The 17,217-nt window shown below is 34.6% G+C and overlaps 1 protein-coding gene across 9 annotated transcripts in view; it reads left to right on the top strand.

The window, feature by feature from the left end:
- LOC138106446 (diacylglycerol kinase beta) overlaps positions 1 to 17,217 on the top strand; it is a 425,706-nt gene that overhangs the window by 225,252 nt on the left and 183,237 nt on the right. For all 9 annotated transcript variants that reach the window (XM_069007051.1, XM_069007050.1, XM_069007054.1 and 6 more), the window contains 3 exons: positions 2,609 to 2,694; positions 4,986 to 5,075; positions 7,614 to 7,774. In XM_069007051.1, coding sequence (XP_068863152.1) covers positions 2,609 to 2,694; positions 4,986 to 5,075; positions 7,614 to 7,774 — 337 coding nt within the window. The remainder of the gene's footprint in view (positions 1 to 2,608; positions 2,695 to 4,985; positions 5,076 to 7,613; positions 7,775 to 17,217) is intronic.

Genomic DNA, 17,217 nt, shown 5'->3' with positions numbered 1-17,217 from the left:
AAAGTAACAGGTGCTATTAAAACACTAACTGAGCACAGTTTTCTTGGTAAGCAATACTGAATTTCTCCCTAAAGGTCTATGAAGAAATCTGTCAAATTCTTTCTTTACAAGTGTAACGCTTACTGAGTCTGAATGAAACCTTATAAAACTGTGTTCCCTTCCCAACTCCTAATGTGGGCTGCACATTCTAATTCAATGAATAAGATTTATTTACATATATAATTATATAACTATATTTAATTTTATAAATTAATTTGATTTTATAAATATTTATATCTGCTATACTATATTTATATACACTACATTTATATATGCAAATATACAATGTAACTTATGCATTACTTTATTTTGTGTGTTAGACTTTTATATGATTTTTATATTATTTTTATATTTAAATTAATGAAAAAGAAAAAGTTATGTGAATTTAATGCTGTACTTTGGAAAATTCACTGTCTGTGAACATAAAAAGCTCCAAGGGAAATACAAATGCAGCTTATTGAAAATGTTTTTCACAATATGATTTTGCCGGATTTTTCAGTCCCCCATTTTTTTGGAAGTTACTCTTTTTTGATGAAGATTAAATATATAGTCAAAACAAAAAGAATGTTTGATAGCCATATGGTGAAGAAGCTTATTTATAAAAAATGGCAGAGGTTTAGGTCTATATTCTGCCAGTCTGGAGCAATGCTAAAATCAACCCTGTACTTTTGGTGTTGTTTTAGTTGGTTGTTTTTTTCTGGACTTTCTTTTCCACATCTGCTACATGAGGTAGAAATGCTTAAAATTTAGAAGTCAGTCTGACGTCACCTCTGGGCTATAATTTGACTTTAAATTAAGCTGAAATACCTTCAGTATAGGAAGCAATGTAATTATACCTGGTAACTTTCTGCAAACCCAACGCATTGGGTCAAAGTGGGAGTGCTGGTGGCAGGAGCATTTGTCTCTATGCCAGGCCTTGTGAGGGGATGGACATGCACACCTGGGGGCCAGGGCATATCTCAGTGCCTACTCTTGCAGTGGTGTGAGGTGACTTCCAGAAGAGGATCTTTCAGCACATACGTGTATTAGATCTCTTCCCCATGTGTACCCAGTCGGATTTGGCACTCGACATTTTGAATCGCAGGAAATCCTAAAGCACTTTTCTTGCAGATGTGTGAAGTAGAACATAAAAGGGGTGAGAAGGGCAAGGCAGCCTTTAATACAAGGTGAATAAGCATCTTTCAGGCATTATATTTGCACTTGAAATTGCTTAAGAGCTCTTCTGAGCAAAGAAAATTACAGGGAGTGGGACATGTGATGGGCTTAATTCTATGCAACTTGGCTAAAATTGAAATTCTGGTCAAAAACTAATAGAACAAGAGCTTGTCTTGTCATCTTCTACATTTCACATAACTTTTTTGGTCATTGTTTTTTTCATTTCCTTCTCCCATTCTAACTCTTTTGCTCTGTAATTTTTCATGTGTTCTTGATTTTATCAAGAGGTCCAAAAAAATTTTAAAACTTTCTAAGGACAGGAGCTCCATTCCCCCTGCAGCATTAAAATTTCATATGGAAAACAGCTGGAATTAAACACTTACAAGTTATTGTCTATATTTATTTGTCTTCAAGTCTTTGTGTAAAATGTATTTATTAGTTGTGCATTTATTAGGAGATTGCAAACTGGAAATCAGATCTGGTCACTAGAATGTACAATATCCATTAAGGTATCTGTAACACTAATGAATACAATATATGTGAATGTACATATACATACATACAGAGTAATACAACAAAATTACTGGAAGTTTTTTGTCTAGTCACAGTTTCTGTGTAAGGGCTGATTTCGGCATATATCAAAAGCTATCCTGAAATGATGCTTTTAAAGTAAAATTATTGCACCCTAGCATTGTTTTGATATATCCTCACTTTTTAGCATTATGCAACAATGTTGCAATAGAATGAAGTGGCCAAGTAGGTGCTGATACTCACTTGATGGATATGGAGGCAGAAATAGCCAAGCAAATATTACCAAAGATATTTTACTTTTAAAATACGATTTTTAAGATGATAGAATGTGTCCCTTCAATCTTCTGCTTTCTCATTTTGTATTAAACCATGATGCAGAGTTGTTTTTACCAACCGCAGAATGTCCAGCCTTAATATGCACCAGTGTCCTACCAGAAGTATGAAGTTTCTTTATAGAAAGAACTTCAGAAATAAATGTTCTGGCTAATACATTTAGACAACATAGACTTTTCTGTCTTGACAGACTACCTATCCATTTGCAGCTAGGTGAACAGATAATGTTTTCTGATAATGGTTTCAAACAAGACTTGAAGTGAGACAAAGGTTGGACTAACCATCAGGTAGAAACTTTTTTTAGTGTTAGTGTGCTATAATAACCCTTAAATTATTGATTTTGTTTAAAATATTTCAGATAATACTGATAATAGTTAATAATAATGTTGGATAGTATTTGTCTAAAAAATGAATACGTAAGCACAATTGATTTTTATTTTAAGTGATCACTTGCTATTTACTAATAAATGAAATGTCTTAAGGCATAAAATGTTTACATAATGCACAATTATATTGATCATAATTAGGTATCTTCATTTACTCTTTTTAGGTTAAATTTTTTCCGAGATGTTGCTGAATTCAGAGTACTAGCATGTGGTGGAGATGGAACAGTAGGCTGGATTTTGGATTGCATAGGTAATCTATAGCCTTTACACAGTTTTGCTTGCCTCATGGTTTTCATTTTAATGGTCTTCCTTACATACCAATGCATGGATACAGCTATTTCAAGCAACAGCTTGTTCATTTAAATTTTTGAAATGTGTTACTTTGGGACATGATTATTTTTAAAGGCACTCAAGTTGCAAAAGTTATATAAAATCTCTAGACAAGTTCAGTGTTGCTGGATTTCCTGAATGCAAGAAATTTGAATTAATCTATTTTAATTTCAGTTCAAAGTCTATTCCACAACTGAGTCAAATCTGATTTGCTAATTTTAAGACAATTTAATTTAGCTCAGTTGCTTTTTTTAGTTACTGAATTTTTGGCTATGCTCTATTATCCTGTAATGGAGATAATGTATTAAGAGATAATTCAGTTTTGGGGTTCTTTCAGTCAGTTGTCTGCAAAGTTCTCTGTACAAATCATAAGGAAGGCCCAGAAGTCAAGGTATTGCAGACTTACAAGACTTAATTTTCTCAAGGATTATTAAGGAGAACGTCTTCCACATCACATGAACATTTATTTGGTGTTAGGCTGCAGAGAAAAATAGTGGGCATGTGTGACAGTGGAATCAGAAAGAGGATCAAGAGAGGTCAAAAGACTCAACTGAAATTTTATCTAAAGTGTTTAAAAGTGTGTGCTTCTTGGGGGACCAGAAAACCTTTAAAAGTTCACTGAAATGTAAACCTGATGTCATGAAGGAAGGTTAGCAAAGGAATATTTCTAATCTTGGATGGAAAAACGTCTTTTTGCAAATGCAAGCTACTGGTTGTAGCTCGCAAATAGCTTTCAGAGTCATAAATTAATGTACATAAACATCAAGTGCATTGTCTAAACTTGGAAGAAACAAAGTTTTGCAGCTGTTAATTGTGTCATCAATGTTTTCATGAGGTCTAAAATGTCATGCAGTTGCTTTCTCTTTCAGTAACATACTATATTGTGCAGCATTTTTTGTGGTATGGAACTAAGAAATTACTTGGGGGATCCAGGAACCATCTTTTTTCATAGGTGCAGAAAATATGTTTTGAGTGCTGCCTTTTAGGGAGCTAAAGCACTTTAGCATAGAAACTTTAGGAGCACACCTGTTTCCAGACACTTTCTAATTTGATTTTCCCTGATGTCTTGATACACAAAGAGCTTTATCTGAGAACACAGCAAGAAAAAAAAAAAGGGGAAAAATTAAAAAAAAAAAGAAAGGAAAGAAAAATTAAAAGCAAAAAATAATTCTCATCAGTTTGAAACTTAAAAAAAAAATGTTCTATTAAATATTACATTCTCTGAAAGATTTCCATTAAACTGCCTATATGAAGGTTAACCCTTTCTAAAATACTGATAAACATTGATGTCCCCTGCTACATCCATTGTATAGATAAACTCCTGCTGATTATTGCTGATAATTGTGCATAATTCTATAAACAAAATAACTGATTAATTAATTATAACTTTTAAACTAGACATACTATTCATTCACATTAAATGGGAAATTTGACAAATTATATATTTGAAATATATATTCCAGCTTTCAGAAAAGCTTTCTTGACAAGGGTTTTCTCATTGGGTTTTGAAGAGATCCTTGGGCTTAAAATGCTACAAAAATACCAGTAAAGACTGAAAAGACACTGTAAATTCATTCATTTCAAAACACTGCTTAGTAAATACAAAATTGCTACTTAAAGACTTGACAGACAAGTGCTCCCTTTGGATGGCAGGTTTAATTCCTGACAGGCAAACCCATCTAAGGTCTTGTGTTAGTTCCAAGGACTTCTTGGTAGTGGTGCTCAGGTATAGATACAAATCCAGGTGAATACACAGTTAAACACAAATTTGGTCACCCAGGTGAAAAAGTAGAAGGTTCACCTCATTATTCATGCCCTTAACTATTACTTTTCTGCATTCATAGCTGGGGATGGCAGAGCTGAGAACTAGACAGAGAACACCATACTCAGTCTTGGAAAGATCTTGAGTATCATTGTGAATGTTTGTCCCATCTATGATTTATGAAATCCTTATGATAACAAATGAGTAAATTAGGATTACAAAATCCTTATGATAACAAATGAGTAAATTGGGATTAAGGATTGAATATCGAGTGGAGAAGGGGCTACAAAAGGGACTGACAGTGAAATGCTCATTGCTGAGCAGGCAGCATAATTTCATATACAAAACAAGTCTTTCACTGAAACAAAACCTAACACAGTTATCATATAATAACATGCAGTTAGATCATTTTTGTTCCTTAGTTATGTTTTTTCCTTCTTTATTCACAGAGAAAGCGAACTTGATTAAGCATCCTCCTGTTGCTATCCTGCCTCTTGGGACTGGCAATGATTTAGCAAGGTGTCTGAGATGGGGAGGAGGTAAACACAAATGAAAATGCAATGTATTATGGAACTAAAATTAAAAATAAAAACCTTTTGCATCAACATCCACATTTGGATTTGTTTTCATAAAGAACCATTATCACCTTTTCTATTTTTGGAATGATCTGTTTGTAAATGTTGTACAGATATGTAAGATATTAAAGGTTGTAATCACACTTCATACTTTGTTTGTCGCTTCTGCTGACACCAAAAATGTTCCAAAGTGTAATGAGAATAGTGTATAGCAGTTTGGTTGGCTTTTTACCATCTGTATTGCAGTTACTGCTTTGATAAATACCTTGTAAAGGGAGCAGTCTTAAATGGATTTTAATTGGGACGGTTCTGAAAGGGTTACTGAAAACTTCAAATAATGGGTTAGGAGTGGTTTAAGCTTTTTTAATCTTTAAAAATATTAAATGAAAAACATGTCTCAGCCTTGGACAAGTTCCTTTGATCCACTCCCTTTCTGTTTTCCTACAGAGGATTCCAGACAATAAGTGCTGTGGTACTATTTATCAGAAAATGAGAAGGCAAATAATGCTGAAAGAAGAATATATAGAAAATCAAACGTTTAATACCCTTTGCATCCTTTCCTGGATGTATGGAGATTTACACTCAGCTTCTCCAAAAATTCTGTTCAGAATTTGTATTACAGGATAACTTGAAGGAGACACAAGGAAGAAAATCTTAGACCAGAGTCAATCTGTGGTGAAAGCACCTCAATTTATGGGCTCATAGCCAGGTCTATTTCAGGTCTTGGTTGTTTCAATTGAGATGTTTTGTATTTGGAACTTGGTTGGGGTTTTTTTGGAACTTCTCAGCCTTTGCAGATATCTTACTTCTTCTGTCTCATCAGTTTCCTTTCCAAATGTCTGCCTTGTTGCCAGATATTCTTTAGGAAATTCTCAGTAGTTTTCATGCTATAGCACTTTGTTAACCATAATGTTCTGTCAAATCATTTGAGAGCCTCCTTTATTTTCTCTGTCACAACTGTTGATTGTTTACATTCTTATAGTCTTAGGGGAAAAAAAGGAAAACAAACGAGCCAAAACCAAATCAGCCTTGCTTAACTTTCTGAATTGTTCATAGAGCCATAGAGTAGCTAGGCTGAAAGGGGTCGTAGGAAGTCACTGGTCTGTGTCACTGCTGTTCTAAGCACGGTCCAGCCATGAGAATATTTAATCACATTAGCTGGGACCTGTCCTTACCTTCACTTTTATTTATGTTCTGTATCTTAAGTGATTCCATTTGGACTAAAGTAGAAAAAGGCAATATGAAAATATTCTGGGTTTCATCATTCTTTGCCCAGTTGCTTTGTGGTAAACAATACCATAATACAGATTTTCTGGAACTTCCATAGATGGGAGAGGAGACAGGGATTCCAGAAACTAAATTGCTGGTGAGTGATCTCAAGGATGCAGAGAAATGGAATTGTGCATGCTGCTGTCATGTGGTGGTTGTCAGTAACTAGCAAAAGTGTGCTAGACAGCCGTAAACAAATACATCAGCAATGGGTTTTGAGCAAGGAGGCTTTGATTGGCTTGGCCTGCTAAAGGTGTTAATGACACTGGCAGTACATATTTCCTGAATAGGAGATCTTGTTTTTTCTGCTTTGAAGAAGGACTGAATCCCCAGATCTTAGCTGTCTATTACAAAGTCATTTGTTCTGAACAATACTCAGAGTTGATAATGTGCCGTAGTAAAACCCCCACAATTTTTCTTCATGCACACATGTATGTTGTATATACTCATGAGTGCATAAACAAGTTTTCTACTCAGTTTAGTGAATTACATGTGGGTGCTTATTTGCAAGTAAGAGTAAGCTCTCTCTACAAAGCAGGATGAGGCTCATGAAGAAGTTGTTGGAATATGCAAAAATGTTACTTTTGCTGATAAAGCTATCAGCTATAGATTTGCAATTTTGGATTTTTTTATGCTAAACCAGATTGAAACAATCCATGAAAATTAGTAGACAGCCTTTAACCTTTCATTTTCTTGTCAGGCAAAACTACAATATGTCTCTTTTCCATAAATTTTGAAATCAAAGAAATTTAAATATTAAGATTAATTTCACTTCAAGAACAATTTGCAAAGTACCACAGTAGCTTTTTGAATCATTTGGAAAATTCAAGAGATTGGCAAATTTTGAAAATCTCATTATTTTCTTCATCACAGATCTGATGTCCACTGAAATCTGTAGAGTTATTCTAAATTTACATGCTTAATTAGCTTCGTATTTGTACTTCTTTTAATGGCAAGTGCTGGAAAATTGTCAATACTTCAAGCACAATCCTGCTTTTAAGGTATTATATGCATAGATTTCATTTTTCCAGTCATAGAATCATAGAATATTTTGTGTTGGAAGGGATCTTTGAAGGTTGGCTAACTAGTCCAACCCTCCGTGCAATGAGCAGGGGCATCTTCAATTAGGTCAGGTTGCTCAGAGCCCTGTCCAACTAGCCATCTAGAAAGAGAAAGAAAATGTAATGAAACTTTATTATGCTTGATTAAATAACTGGTTTTATGTTTTGCTAGGGTATGAAGGTGAGAATTTGATGAAGATCTTAAAAGACATTGAGAATAGCTCAGAGATTTTACTGGACAGGTGGAAATTCGAAGTAATACCCAATGATAAAGATGAGAAAGGAGACCCAGTGCCTTACAACATCATCAATAACTACTTTTCTATTGGCGTGGTAAGACTTACGCTTATCCTTAAGTGATTTTCTTTTTCTGTTTTGAATAAATATTTGCATCACATGCCTTCAGATGAAGAACTGTTGGCTAGAGATAATTTATAATGTTGTTTTGCTAGTGAAATGAATACATAGATGACTGACAGCAATTTGCATAAATTTGCTTCCTCTCATTCAAACCTGAATTATTTTTCAGGACCTTCTACCTTCCCATTTGTAAAGAAGATATTTGTGTTGTTCTTAATGGTTTATGAGCAGCCATAATAATAAACTTACATTCTCATTTTGAAGGTCCTATAAAAATATAAAGGAAAAACTAATCAATAAGAACTCTTAAGTAACCTTTTCCAGTAGTATTCACATAGCCAAAACTGTTTAAAAGAACAGTTGCATTCTTTATTTCTTCAGGGCAGTTTTAAATAATAAAACAATAATACAAAAAGAAAGCCCTGCATGTATTTTCTTGGTTCTGCCTTGTAGGGATATTCACAGTTTGAATTAATTAGGAGGAAAACAGTTTAAGCAACTCTTCATGTCTGAGGAACTGCATCTCTGGTTTGTGCTTCTCTGTGGTTTTCTATGTACTATCTATGCTTCTGAATATTAGCAGAATTTCTTTATTCATATTTGATTTGTGATTTGTTGTTAATTTCAGATACTATTCTGAAGAACCATTATTTCATACCTCATTTGGGTTTTTCCTGGGTGATTCTTCCTGCCTATACGCAGAAACTTACATTTGTTTGAGTTACACTCTCTTTTAATTTTTACTGTTTCTCCAAGGCACTGTGAAAACTACAACATACTGCACATTGCCTCATAGATTCTTGCCAAATAATCACAATCTCTAATCCAACATGAATAGAACTTGCTGTATGATCTTTGTAACAGTGTGGCAGAAATTGTACTTAATAATGATATAAATGCATGTTTAGAGAGGATGTGAAAGTAAAACTGAATAAAATTTTTCTTGACATGGGGCTCTTGATGTTTTAGGACCATAATTCAGGATGGAAAGGATTGCAGGAAGTCATTAATTCTAAACAGGGTAAGCTATGAGAGCAGATCATATTGCGCAGGACATGATCCATTTAGGTCTTAAAAGCCCCCAAGGATGGAGGGATGGCACAGCCTCTCTGGGTGATGCTTGACTGTCCTTACGATGAAAGAATTTTTTTTCTACATCCTGTCTGAATCTCTCATTTCAACATAAATTATCTGTCTCCCATCCTCCTGTCATGTGGGCCTCTGTGAAGAATCTGGCTTTGTCTTCTTGATATCTCCTCATAGGTACTTGCAGGCTGCTATTAGACCTCTCTGGAGCTGCCCTTTTACCAGTGAACCACCTTACCTAGTCAGTCTTTTTTTTAAAAATCTCTCCAGCAATCAAGACCGTAATATCCCAAGCTAGATACAAGAATGTTGGGGTAGACAGTGTTCAAAACCTTGCTGAAGTTGAGCATGACATCTCCTGCTCTCTCCTCATCTACAAATCTAGTTGTTTGACCATAGGTAGCAATTAGAAAGTAATTTACCCCTTGGAAGGAAAATTATACGCTAAGTTGAATGGAGCGTTGGAGACAGCAGTGTATCTATGTGAAAAGTTTGATTAGTATGTTCAAGCCAAACAAGCCTGTTTTTTTCCTATGGCAATCTCAAAGCTCTGATATGTCCATAAGAACTGTACTTTGTCTAAGTACAGGGAAAAAGGTAAGAAACAAACTGAGATGTATGTGTAACAAAGTGTGAATGAGTATGGGTAATGTTCAACCTGATGGAAGCACAGAGCACGGAAGGACCATGAAAAGTGAATGCCAAACCGTGTGTCAGTTTCAAAGCAGGAGCTAGAAAACATCTAAGAGCAATGTAGAATAAGATAAAGATTTTTCAATTGCTCACATCCATCATTCTGTCAGGATGGCAAGATACCAGGAGAGAAGTTCCATCTGCTTCCTAATAATACTGGAGTCACTGATACCAGCTAAATATCCAAGAAAAATGTGCATTAACATAGTCAAATCATATTTGCTTTAAAAAACAAAAATGCCACCACCCCAAGGAAAACCAAATGAAACCAAAAAACCTCTTCAAGAGTATGATAGGGTCATCTGAACATGAAAGCTTATCTTGGAAAGTCACAGATTTGGTGAGCTGGACAAACATAACTGGTAGTATTAGAGGATTAATGAGGAGGCATGACAGAGACAGGAAATGTCAGGCCAGCTGTCAGACAGTGGCAAGTTCAATTACCAATGTACTTTAGAGAAAATAAAAGTTATTTTCCCTATAATCTACCCAACCAGCATTAATAGTCATACATTCATGCACTAGGTTGACATTATCCCAGTGATCATCAAAGACAGACTTCAGTAATGTCAGTATTGTTGTGTTATCACAGACTGTTTTTGGGCTTGAGATGCATTTCTGCAGTTGCTGCAGTAATGGAATTTCAGTCTTGTCACTTCATTTAGCCAACTTGCTGTTGCTATAATCAGAGGGAGTATATGTGTGTAGACAGAGTATTTTATTGGACATATTGTTTGTCATGGTTAACCTCTTCCCTATGATAAAACAGCTTAACTTTTGCTGCTTTCTTCAAGCACTCAGCTGCTTACCATTAATGGTGGCTCAGCATGTATACGTGGACAGGATAAGCTTGTGTGCTGTAACACCCCTGCACACCTGCTATATCTTATCCTAGCTATTTTTCATTTCTGTATGTCAAGTCTGTAAAAACTCCAAAAACCAAAAACCCAACACTTCCCTAATCTAATGCTATCTTAGAGAAATAGTTTCACAAAATCGGTAATAACTCTTCAGTTCAGTGCTTAAAATAACACTCCCCCCGCCCCCCAGCAAAAAATACCCAAAACAACATCCAAGCAAATAAAATAATCCTCAGATTAAATCTCCATATATTCATGACTATGCGTTATTTGAAAACTAAGAGGAAAATAGTGGATAATGATATCCTGAAAAAAACCCCTATTTTTGCAAACAATTGTTATCAAGTCTGCTCTCAGATCTTGCCTGGATTGAAACATTTTTTTCAGTTATGCAGGCATAATAAAGCATAAATGCACATTGTTAATTATGAAATGGATGGGCCTATATTCTATTCACAATAAATGTACCCAATTCAAGTACACACAAAACCAGGTAAACATGGAAGATGGTGAAATAATCATGTGCTGATTGAGACCTGAGCAGCAGTCATGGAAGGTGAGTGACCAACAGACAGTGAGGCAAACTCTCACATAAAAGCAAAATAGAAAAACAACTTGAGAACATTGTTACCTTGAGAAGGACTTCCATGTGCACTGTTAGGAAGCTCTGTCATGGCACGGCCAAAAATTTTACATAGCACTAAGGTGCAAAGAAAGAGTTCTTTTAAGCTTAGGGATAAGTAGCTTAGTTGTCAAGCAATATTGTATTGTTGATTCTAATCACTGAAAAGGGAGTGACTGTCAAGGCTGTTTATCTTTTATTGGGAAGTTTTTAAAGAATGTCAACTATGTAGGGAAGTTATATTGCTTATTTTTGGTGCTTCTCACATAATTTCGCACACAAAGTGAGACAAAGTGGGTATTTTGATAATGGAAAGACTGCCTCATTAAATGTCCCATTGTGATTAAACATTAGAAACCTTGGCTTCCACTAAATGCTTGGTTGAAAAGAGCATGTGGAAGGGGGAAGAAGCCATCTTATGTACTTGTGGATAGAAATGTGTGAGAGAGCACAATATCTCTGCTTTCTGTGCTTTCTCTAAAGGTGGGTATTCAAGAGAAATGATGAAATCAAGCAAAAACTATAATGAAGTTCTTTAAAAAAATATCTCATTATTCTTTATCTCATAATTGATAATCCTGGAGATAGATGAGTTTTTCTGAGGCTCCTCCTTGGCTGGAGCAAATAGCTGTAGGCCAAACCAAAGGCACAGCTGTAGTCACCTGAGAATCAAGGTTGCTAGACCCTGATTTTTTTACCCTTATTATGCAAACCACTTGAAAATATTAAATAAAAAAAACAATGATTGGACTCAGATAATGGCTTATCTCAAAAAAGGTAACAATTTTTAAACCAAACAACTAATCTATTTCCCATTGACTTTCCTGTTAGTTACTAATAGCTCTTTTTATTGTTTTCCATTTTGTGGGTAATAATGCTGAAAGAAATTATGAATAGATGTTAAGATGGGAGTCCTAAAGTAGGTTTTCCAGAAGCAAGCATAATTTTGAATTTACTGTTCTGCTACTGAATTAGCTTAGAGTTTAGACTTTATGGAGCCAAAATTAGGTCAACATGAATCAGTACTGAAGATCTTTAACCATAAACATTTTCTTTCTGCTTTTTTCCTTTTTTTTTTTACCTTTTGAATAAATCATAAATTTATCTAATATTAATAGGAGATAAAATGTTATTAATGCTGTTTGTCACTTGAATTTTTTGTAACTGCATAGGGTATTGCAGAGCATATGCTGCTGAGCCCCTTGCAGTTCTGTAATTAGACTGTTGGAACATCATAAACTGAACTTGGAAACATCTGCATTGTCTTTTAGTACAATTTTGTGTAGAAAGAAATATTACTGAGCTAGATTTTAAGGAAAATTTTACTAGATAAAGTGTGGCACAGTGCAACCTTCCCTATGTTAAAACAGTGAATACCATTCTAAAATGAAAGCAGTTCTCACTGGTGTTTAGGGCAGTATTCAAAGTGTAAGAGTAAACCAAATGACATGGTACTTACTGGTATTTACATAAGGCAATTCTAAAGATTATATTAGCAGTCATTGTCTATCCTTGTGTTTGACTAGAAATGTTTTATATGAATGACTGATTAGGTAACTCTCTGATTTTCATCTCTATTTTCTTCTTCTTGGGCCAGATTCCATTAAAATGATGAACTTTTATTTTTGACCAAGTTATGAAGCTGTTATATATGTAAAGAACATACAGATTCTCTGTTCAGGCTTAAGTAATTGCCTAGTGTTCTGGGCTGTCCCTTAGGAAACCAGCAGATTCCTTAAGAGGCTTACATTCTTTGTAGATCCAGAATTGCTTCTCTCTTGTCTAGACTGATCACCTGAAGGCATGCTTTAGGGTAAGCCTACTTGGGATCTTTGCTATTGGTGCTGTTTTATCTATGTACCCTAAAGAGTCATTGTCAGCAGAATCAAGTTCCTTTGGAAACTTAAAGCTACAGCTGATCTTATTCACACTATTTCATTTGCAGACGTACTTAAGATATGGAAAACATCTTGTCTGTCTTCCTTACTGATAAAGAATTTAGATACGGATCTTCCAGCCTCCCTTCAGCTGAAATTTTGAATGCATGTGCAAACACATACACAAGAACATATTGGAGGGGAAAAAAAAGAAATGGAATGCTCTAGGACAGCAATTAAGACAGTAACCTGGAAGAGAACTGGGATATCCAGATTCCTGTTCCATCTGTTGTTTTTGTCCATTTGATTAACTTGTACATGGAGATTCAGAAACTTACATTACTCTGAGAGACTTCTTTTCTAAAATCGATAGGTACAAAATTTTAATGCTAAATCAGAACTTACAGAACTAGATCACCTCAGTCTTTCATTCAGTCTTTACAACATGTGGTAATTGATTTCATTGCAATATGGTGATATTCTCACTTGGATGATCTACAACAAAAATATTTTTTGCCAGTGTTTTTAGTTAAGGCAGTAAAGATATCTGAATGTGCCTGGAAATGTTCTGTAAGTTCTTTGAGAAACAAGTCAGTATTATATACTGGATTAATAAAAAAATAAGCAGTTATCACGTAGAGGGGAAATTTCATTAATACTAGTAAGTAATACTACAATCAGAATGTGTTCTCTGAAGAATTATTGCTATAAAGTAATAAAGGTCTACGACAAAGACGTGTACTTTTATGACACCTAATATGTTACTATCCAAATGCACTATCAAATAGATATTTGGGTGCTCATGATTTAATATTCTTCAGCCTTAACCAGTCACTAAGAGCCTCTTATTCTGCCAGTAGGGAAAAATATGACTTCTTAATTCTCATAATCATAAATTTGAACTTGCTATGGGTCTGCTTCCCTATGACTATACTCTTAAGTCATCAACCTACACTTCCATTATATCTTATTAATTTTTTTCTTTTTTTTTTTTTTTTGCAAGACTCAGAAAAAAAAGTTAGAAAAATCTTACATAGAAGCCAAAGTTTTGGTTTTCTTGAGAAAGGACTTTCATTAACATCAACAGAAATTTTGACTACCAGACTTTTTAGTCTCAAATACCGGAGTCTTAAGTACAGTTGTTTCTCTAACTGACTATGGGATCCCATAATCCTTTATTTTCTATGTTATTTTATTATCTATGTTATTTTAGAGTATATTTATTACTGCTACTACAAAAAAAAGGAATTTATTATTGTATATAATATTTACAGCTGTGAATGAATTTCAGTTTTATGCTGGCCCCATATTTTGAAATTTTAAAGCTTCATAGCATTTTGCTGTCCATGGTGGTGAGAAGGAATTTTTTTTCTGCATAGGAAAATATCCTAGGGACATTTGCTGATTCAGTGCAGAATTTAAGTTCATGTACGTCTTAATGCTGATACAATGTGACTTCTAAGTATGTGTTTAAACTTTCCTGATCTAGTGAAGCACTTAAATACTTGGGTAATTTTTTAAGCATTTTTTGCATTTTCACTAATATGACTGGACAATTGCACATGTTGAATTCTGGGCATTTGGTGGAAGCTAATAAATTATTCAAGTGGGATTTTTGGTATACATAACTAAAAATCATGTTTATTGGTTTGCTGAACTAATGTGAACATAAACACATGCCTAAGTGATTTTGTGAATCCTAGTCATCACTTTGAATGTGCTAATGGAATGTTGTGATATATTGCATTATTTCTGTGCCAAGGAGGGAGAGAACACTTCATAGTAAACAGTATTACTGCTTTGTAACCCAAATCACTTTTTTTTCCTGCAAAAAGGGTTAAAAAAATGAACAATTAATCCATGTGTGAATGCACATGTAATATTAAAAGATCCATATTGGTATTGGGCGAGTCATAGTCTCAGTCAAGTAGCCAAATCTGTAAAACTGGTTGCTGTATCTGTGGGGAGAACTCTGCTCTCTTTCAGAAGGAGCATGTTCAGAACACTTTAATCCCAGATTTGAAATACTGTTATTTTGAGGAGTTGTTGATAGTTCAATGTATCATCTTGTTTAATTTTTTGCTCACATTGCTAATTCTTGCAAATTAGTTATTCTTACAGGTTTTGCTATTTGCATGTTTGAATCTTCTTTACTCTTTTCAACTTTATTGTTGAAATATTGAAATTCTTCTGCACAAATGTTGGGTATCATATATGGCAAGTATGATGATTTAGGAATTTTTGTTGCAGGTGGTTATTTTTTTCATATGGCAGAAAGTCACAAGCATATACTGCATGCCATGGCAAGCAGGATCTGTAGAATAATTCATAAATAAGGAGCGATAGGAGGCTCTTTGTAGGTTTCCTCTCACTAATGTGCTGCAATATTTCCCTGGACATGGAGAATGTGAATTCCATAACTAAGATATACTTAGAGGTGGTAATATCTATACTGCAACACTGCTGGTGGTGTTTCCTGTTAGGTAGTTTCTCTCTACCAGTGTGGATTTAGTTTACCTTCTAAATCCCTCTTGCCATCATATTCTTCTACCGTTCATAATGTGTATTGTGGTACCCTAGCATGAGATTTGTACTGCACTGCATGGGATGTGGGAGGTAGTTTTTCCAGAGAACTAAAGTTTTGTAGCTTACTCTACTGTGTAATGAGTCTTACTAATCTTGAAATCACTACAAAAATCTACACCAATCACTGCAAAAAGATTATTTCCAGAGGTACCATTTCTTATATTTCTTATAAGGATAAAGAAATTCAAAGAATTTAGATTTTTCTTCCTGTTTGGTTGGTCATTTATTTATTTTTATTTTAATGCTAAAGTGTGAATTTATGCTAGTATGTGCTGGAACTTTCTGAAAATATTTATGTATATCAAATGAGTTTATTAAGATTTGTGTGTGTATGATTTCTCTTACAGTGCAGTAAGAATACCTAGGTTTGTGCTGAATTCACTGTAGGTTTTGTCAGGTTCAGTGAAAAATACGGTTCTGTGGGCTATATTTAAAGCAGCAAGGAATTTTGCTCAGTAGGAATGTAGCAATTGATGCTGAGTCCCTTCTGTCTGCAAAACAGAAGTTTGGGAGTCTTAATTCAAACTGTATGTAGTCTGTTCTCCTGCTATGAACTGTCCTAAACATGCTTGTCCTAAAGTGACCTAAATGACTGGTCATTGGTTTAGCCTGTGTATCCCCATAATGTGGAAGGAGCACACTGGCCACACTAAATATGTTATCTTCCAAAGATATCTGACTGACATACACCATTCTTTGCTTCAAAGAGAATCACAGGAAGTAGGAATGATTAAAAATTTGCTTAAAAATTTAATTGCTTTATAGTTTTGCAATGGACCTGAAAAAGTCAAATAGGTGTATGGTGTGTCTAACTTTGGCTTACCATCTTTCCCTTCTAGTTTCCCATGTAGATCTTTTTCTTCTGTCATTTTAGGTATTTGAGGCTCATTTAACTTTTCATGTTGTGGGGAGAACAAGGGTGAATACCTTGAACTAGGAAAGGCTCCTTTGTTTTAGGTTTATGAATATCTCATTCGCTTGCTAGTACTTAGTACCCATTCCTGTCACAAAATTATTCTTCTGGCATGGAATCAAAGGGTAGAAAGTGACTTGTTTCCCTTAGTCGGTAAAAAATTTGAGAAAAATCATAGGTAGAGTCTTTGGCAGTTAGCTATATCCCTCTCTTTAATTTGTAAGGGACTTGTAAAGTAGGACAATTTCTAGAATTGAGAAGATGCTGAATTTCATCTGTGTCAAATTTGTGAAAGCTAGGTATTAAATAAAATGCAATGAGGCATAACCTTACTAAGTAGATACTGCAAAGAATATTTTTTGGGACAAAATGCAATAAAATGAAACTTTCAGTCCTCTGGTGTTTTGTCATTGCATACCCTAGCTAGCGAAGATTTTGAGTCTTGTTCAGGAATTTTTCTGGGGTTTGTTTGTTGCTTTCATTGTTTTGGGGGTGTGGTGCATTTGTTTTCATAAAGGAAGGGTCTACAGAGCAGCCTTGCCAACAGCTACGGTTGCAAGTGACAGTTATAAATGAGAATATATGCCTAAAGACATAATTAATTTGCAATGAGCTTGGAACAGCTCCTTAGCTAAATGCAACTAAATCAGCTACACAGTGTGTAATTAACTTACAACTATATTAGTCCTACAACAATATTATTCATTATATATGTAAGTTATTATTTTCTCCATATGAAATTTGTAATATTCTAAGTAATGATTAAGAGTTCATTATAG

Source organism: Aphelocoma coerulescens, chromosome 2 (genome assembly GCF_041296385.1).
Source record: "Aphelocoma coerulescens isolate FSJ_1873_10779 chromosome 2, UR_Acoe_1.0, whole genome shotgun sequence".
Classification (NCBI taxonomy): domain Eukaryota; kingdom Metazoa; phylum Chordata; class Aves; order Passeriformes; family Corvidae; genus Aphelocoma; species Aphelocoma coerulescens.
Note: the sequence above shows the minus strand (reverse complement) of the source record. Positions and strands in the feature narration are given on the sequence as shown.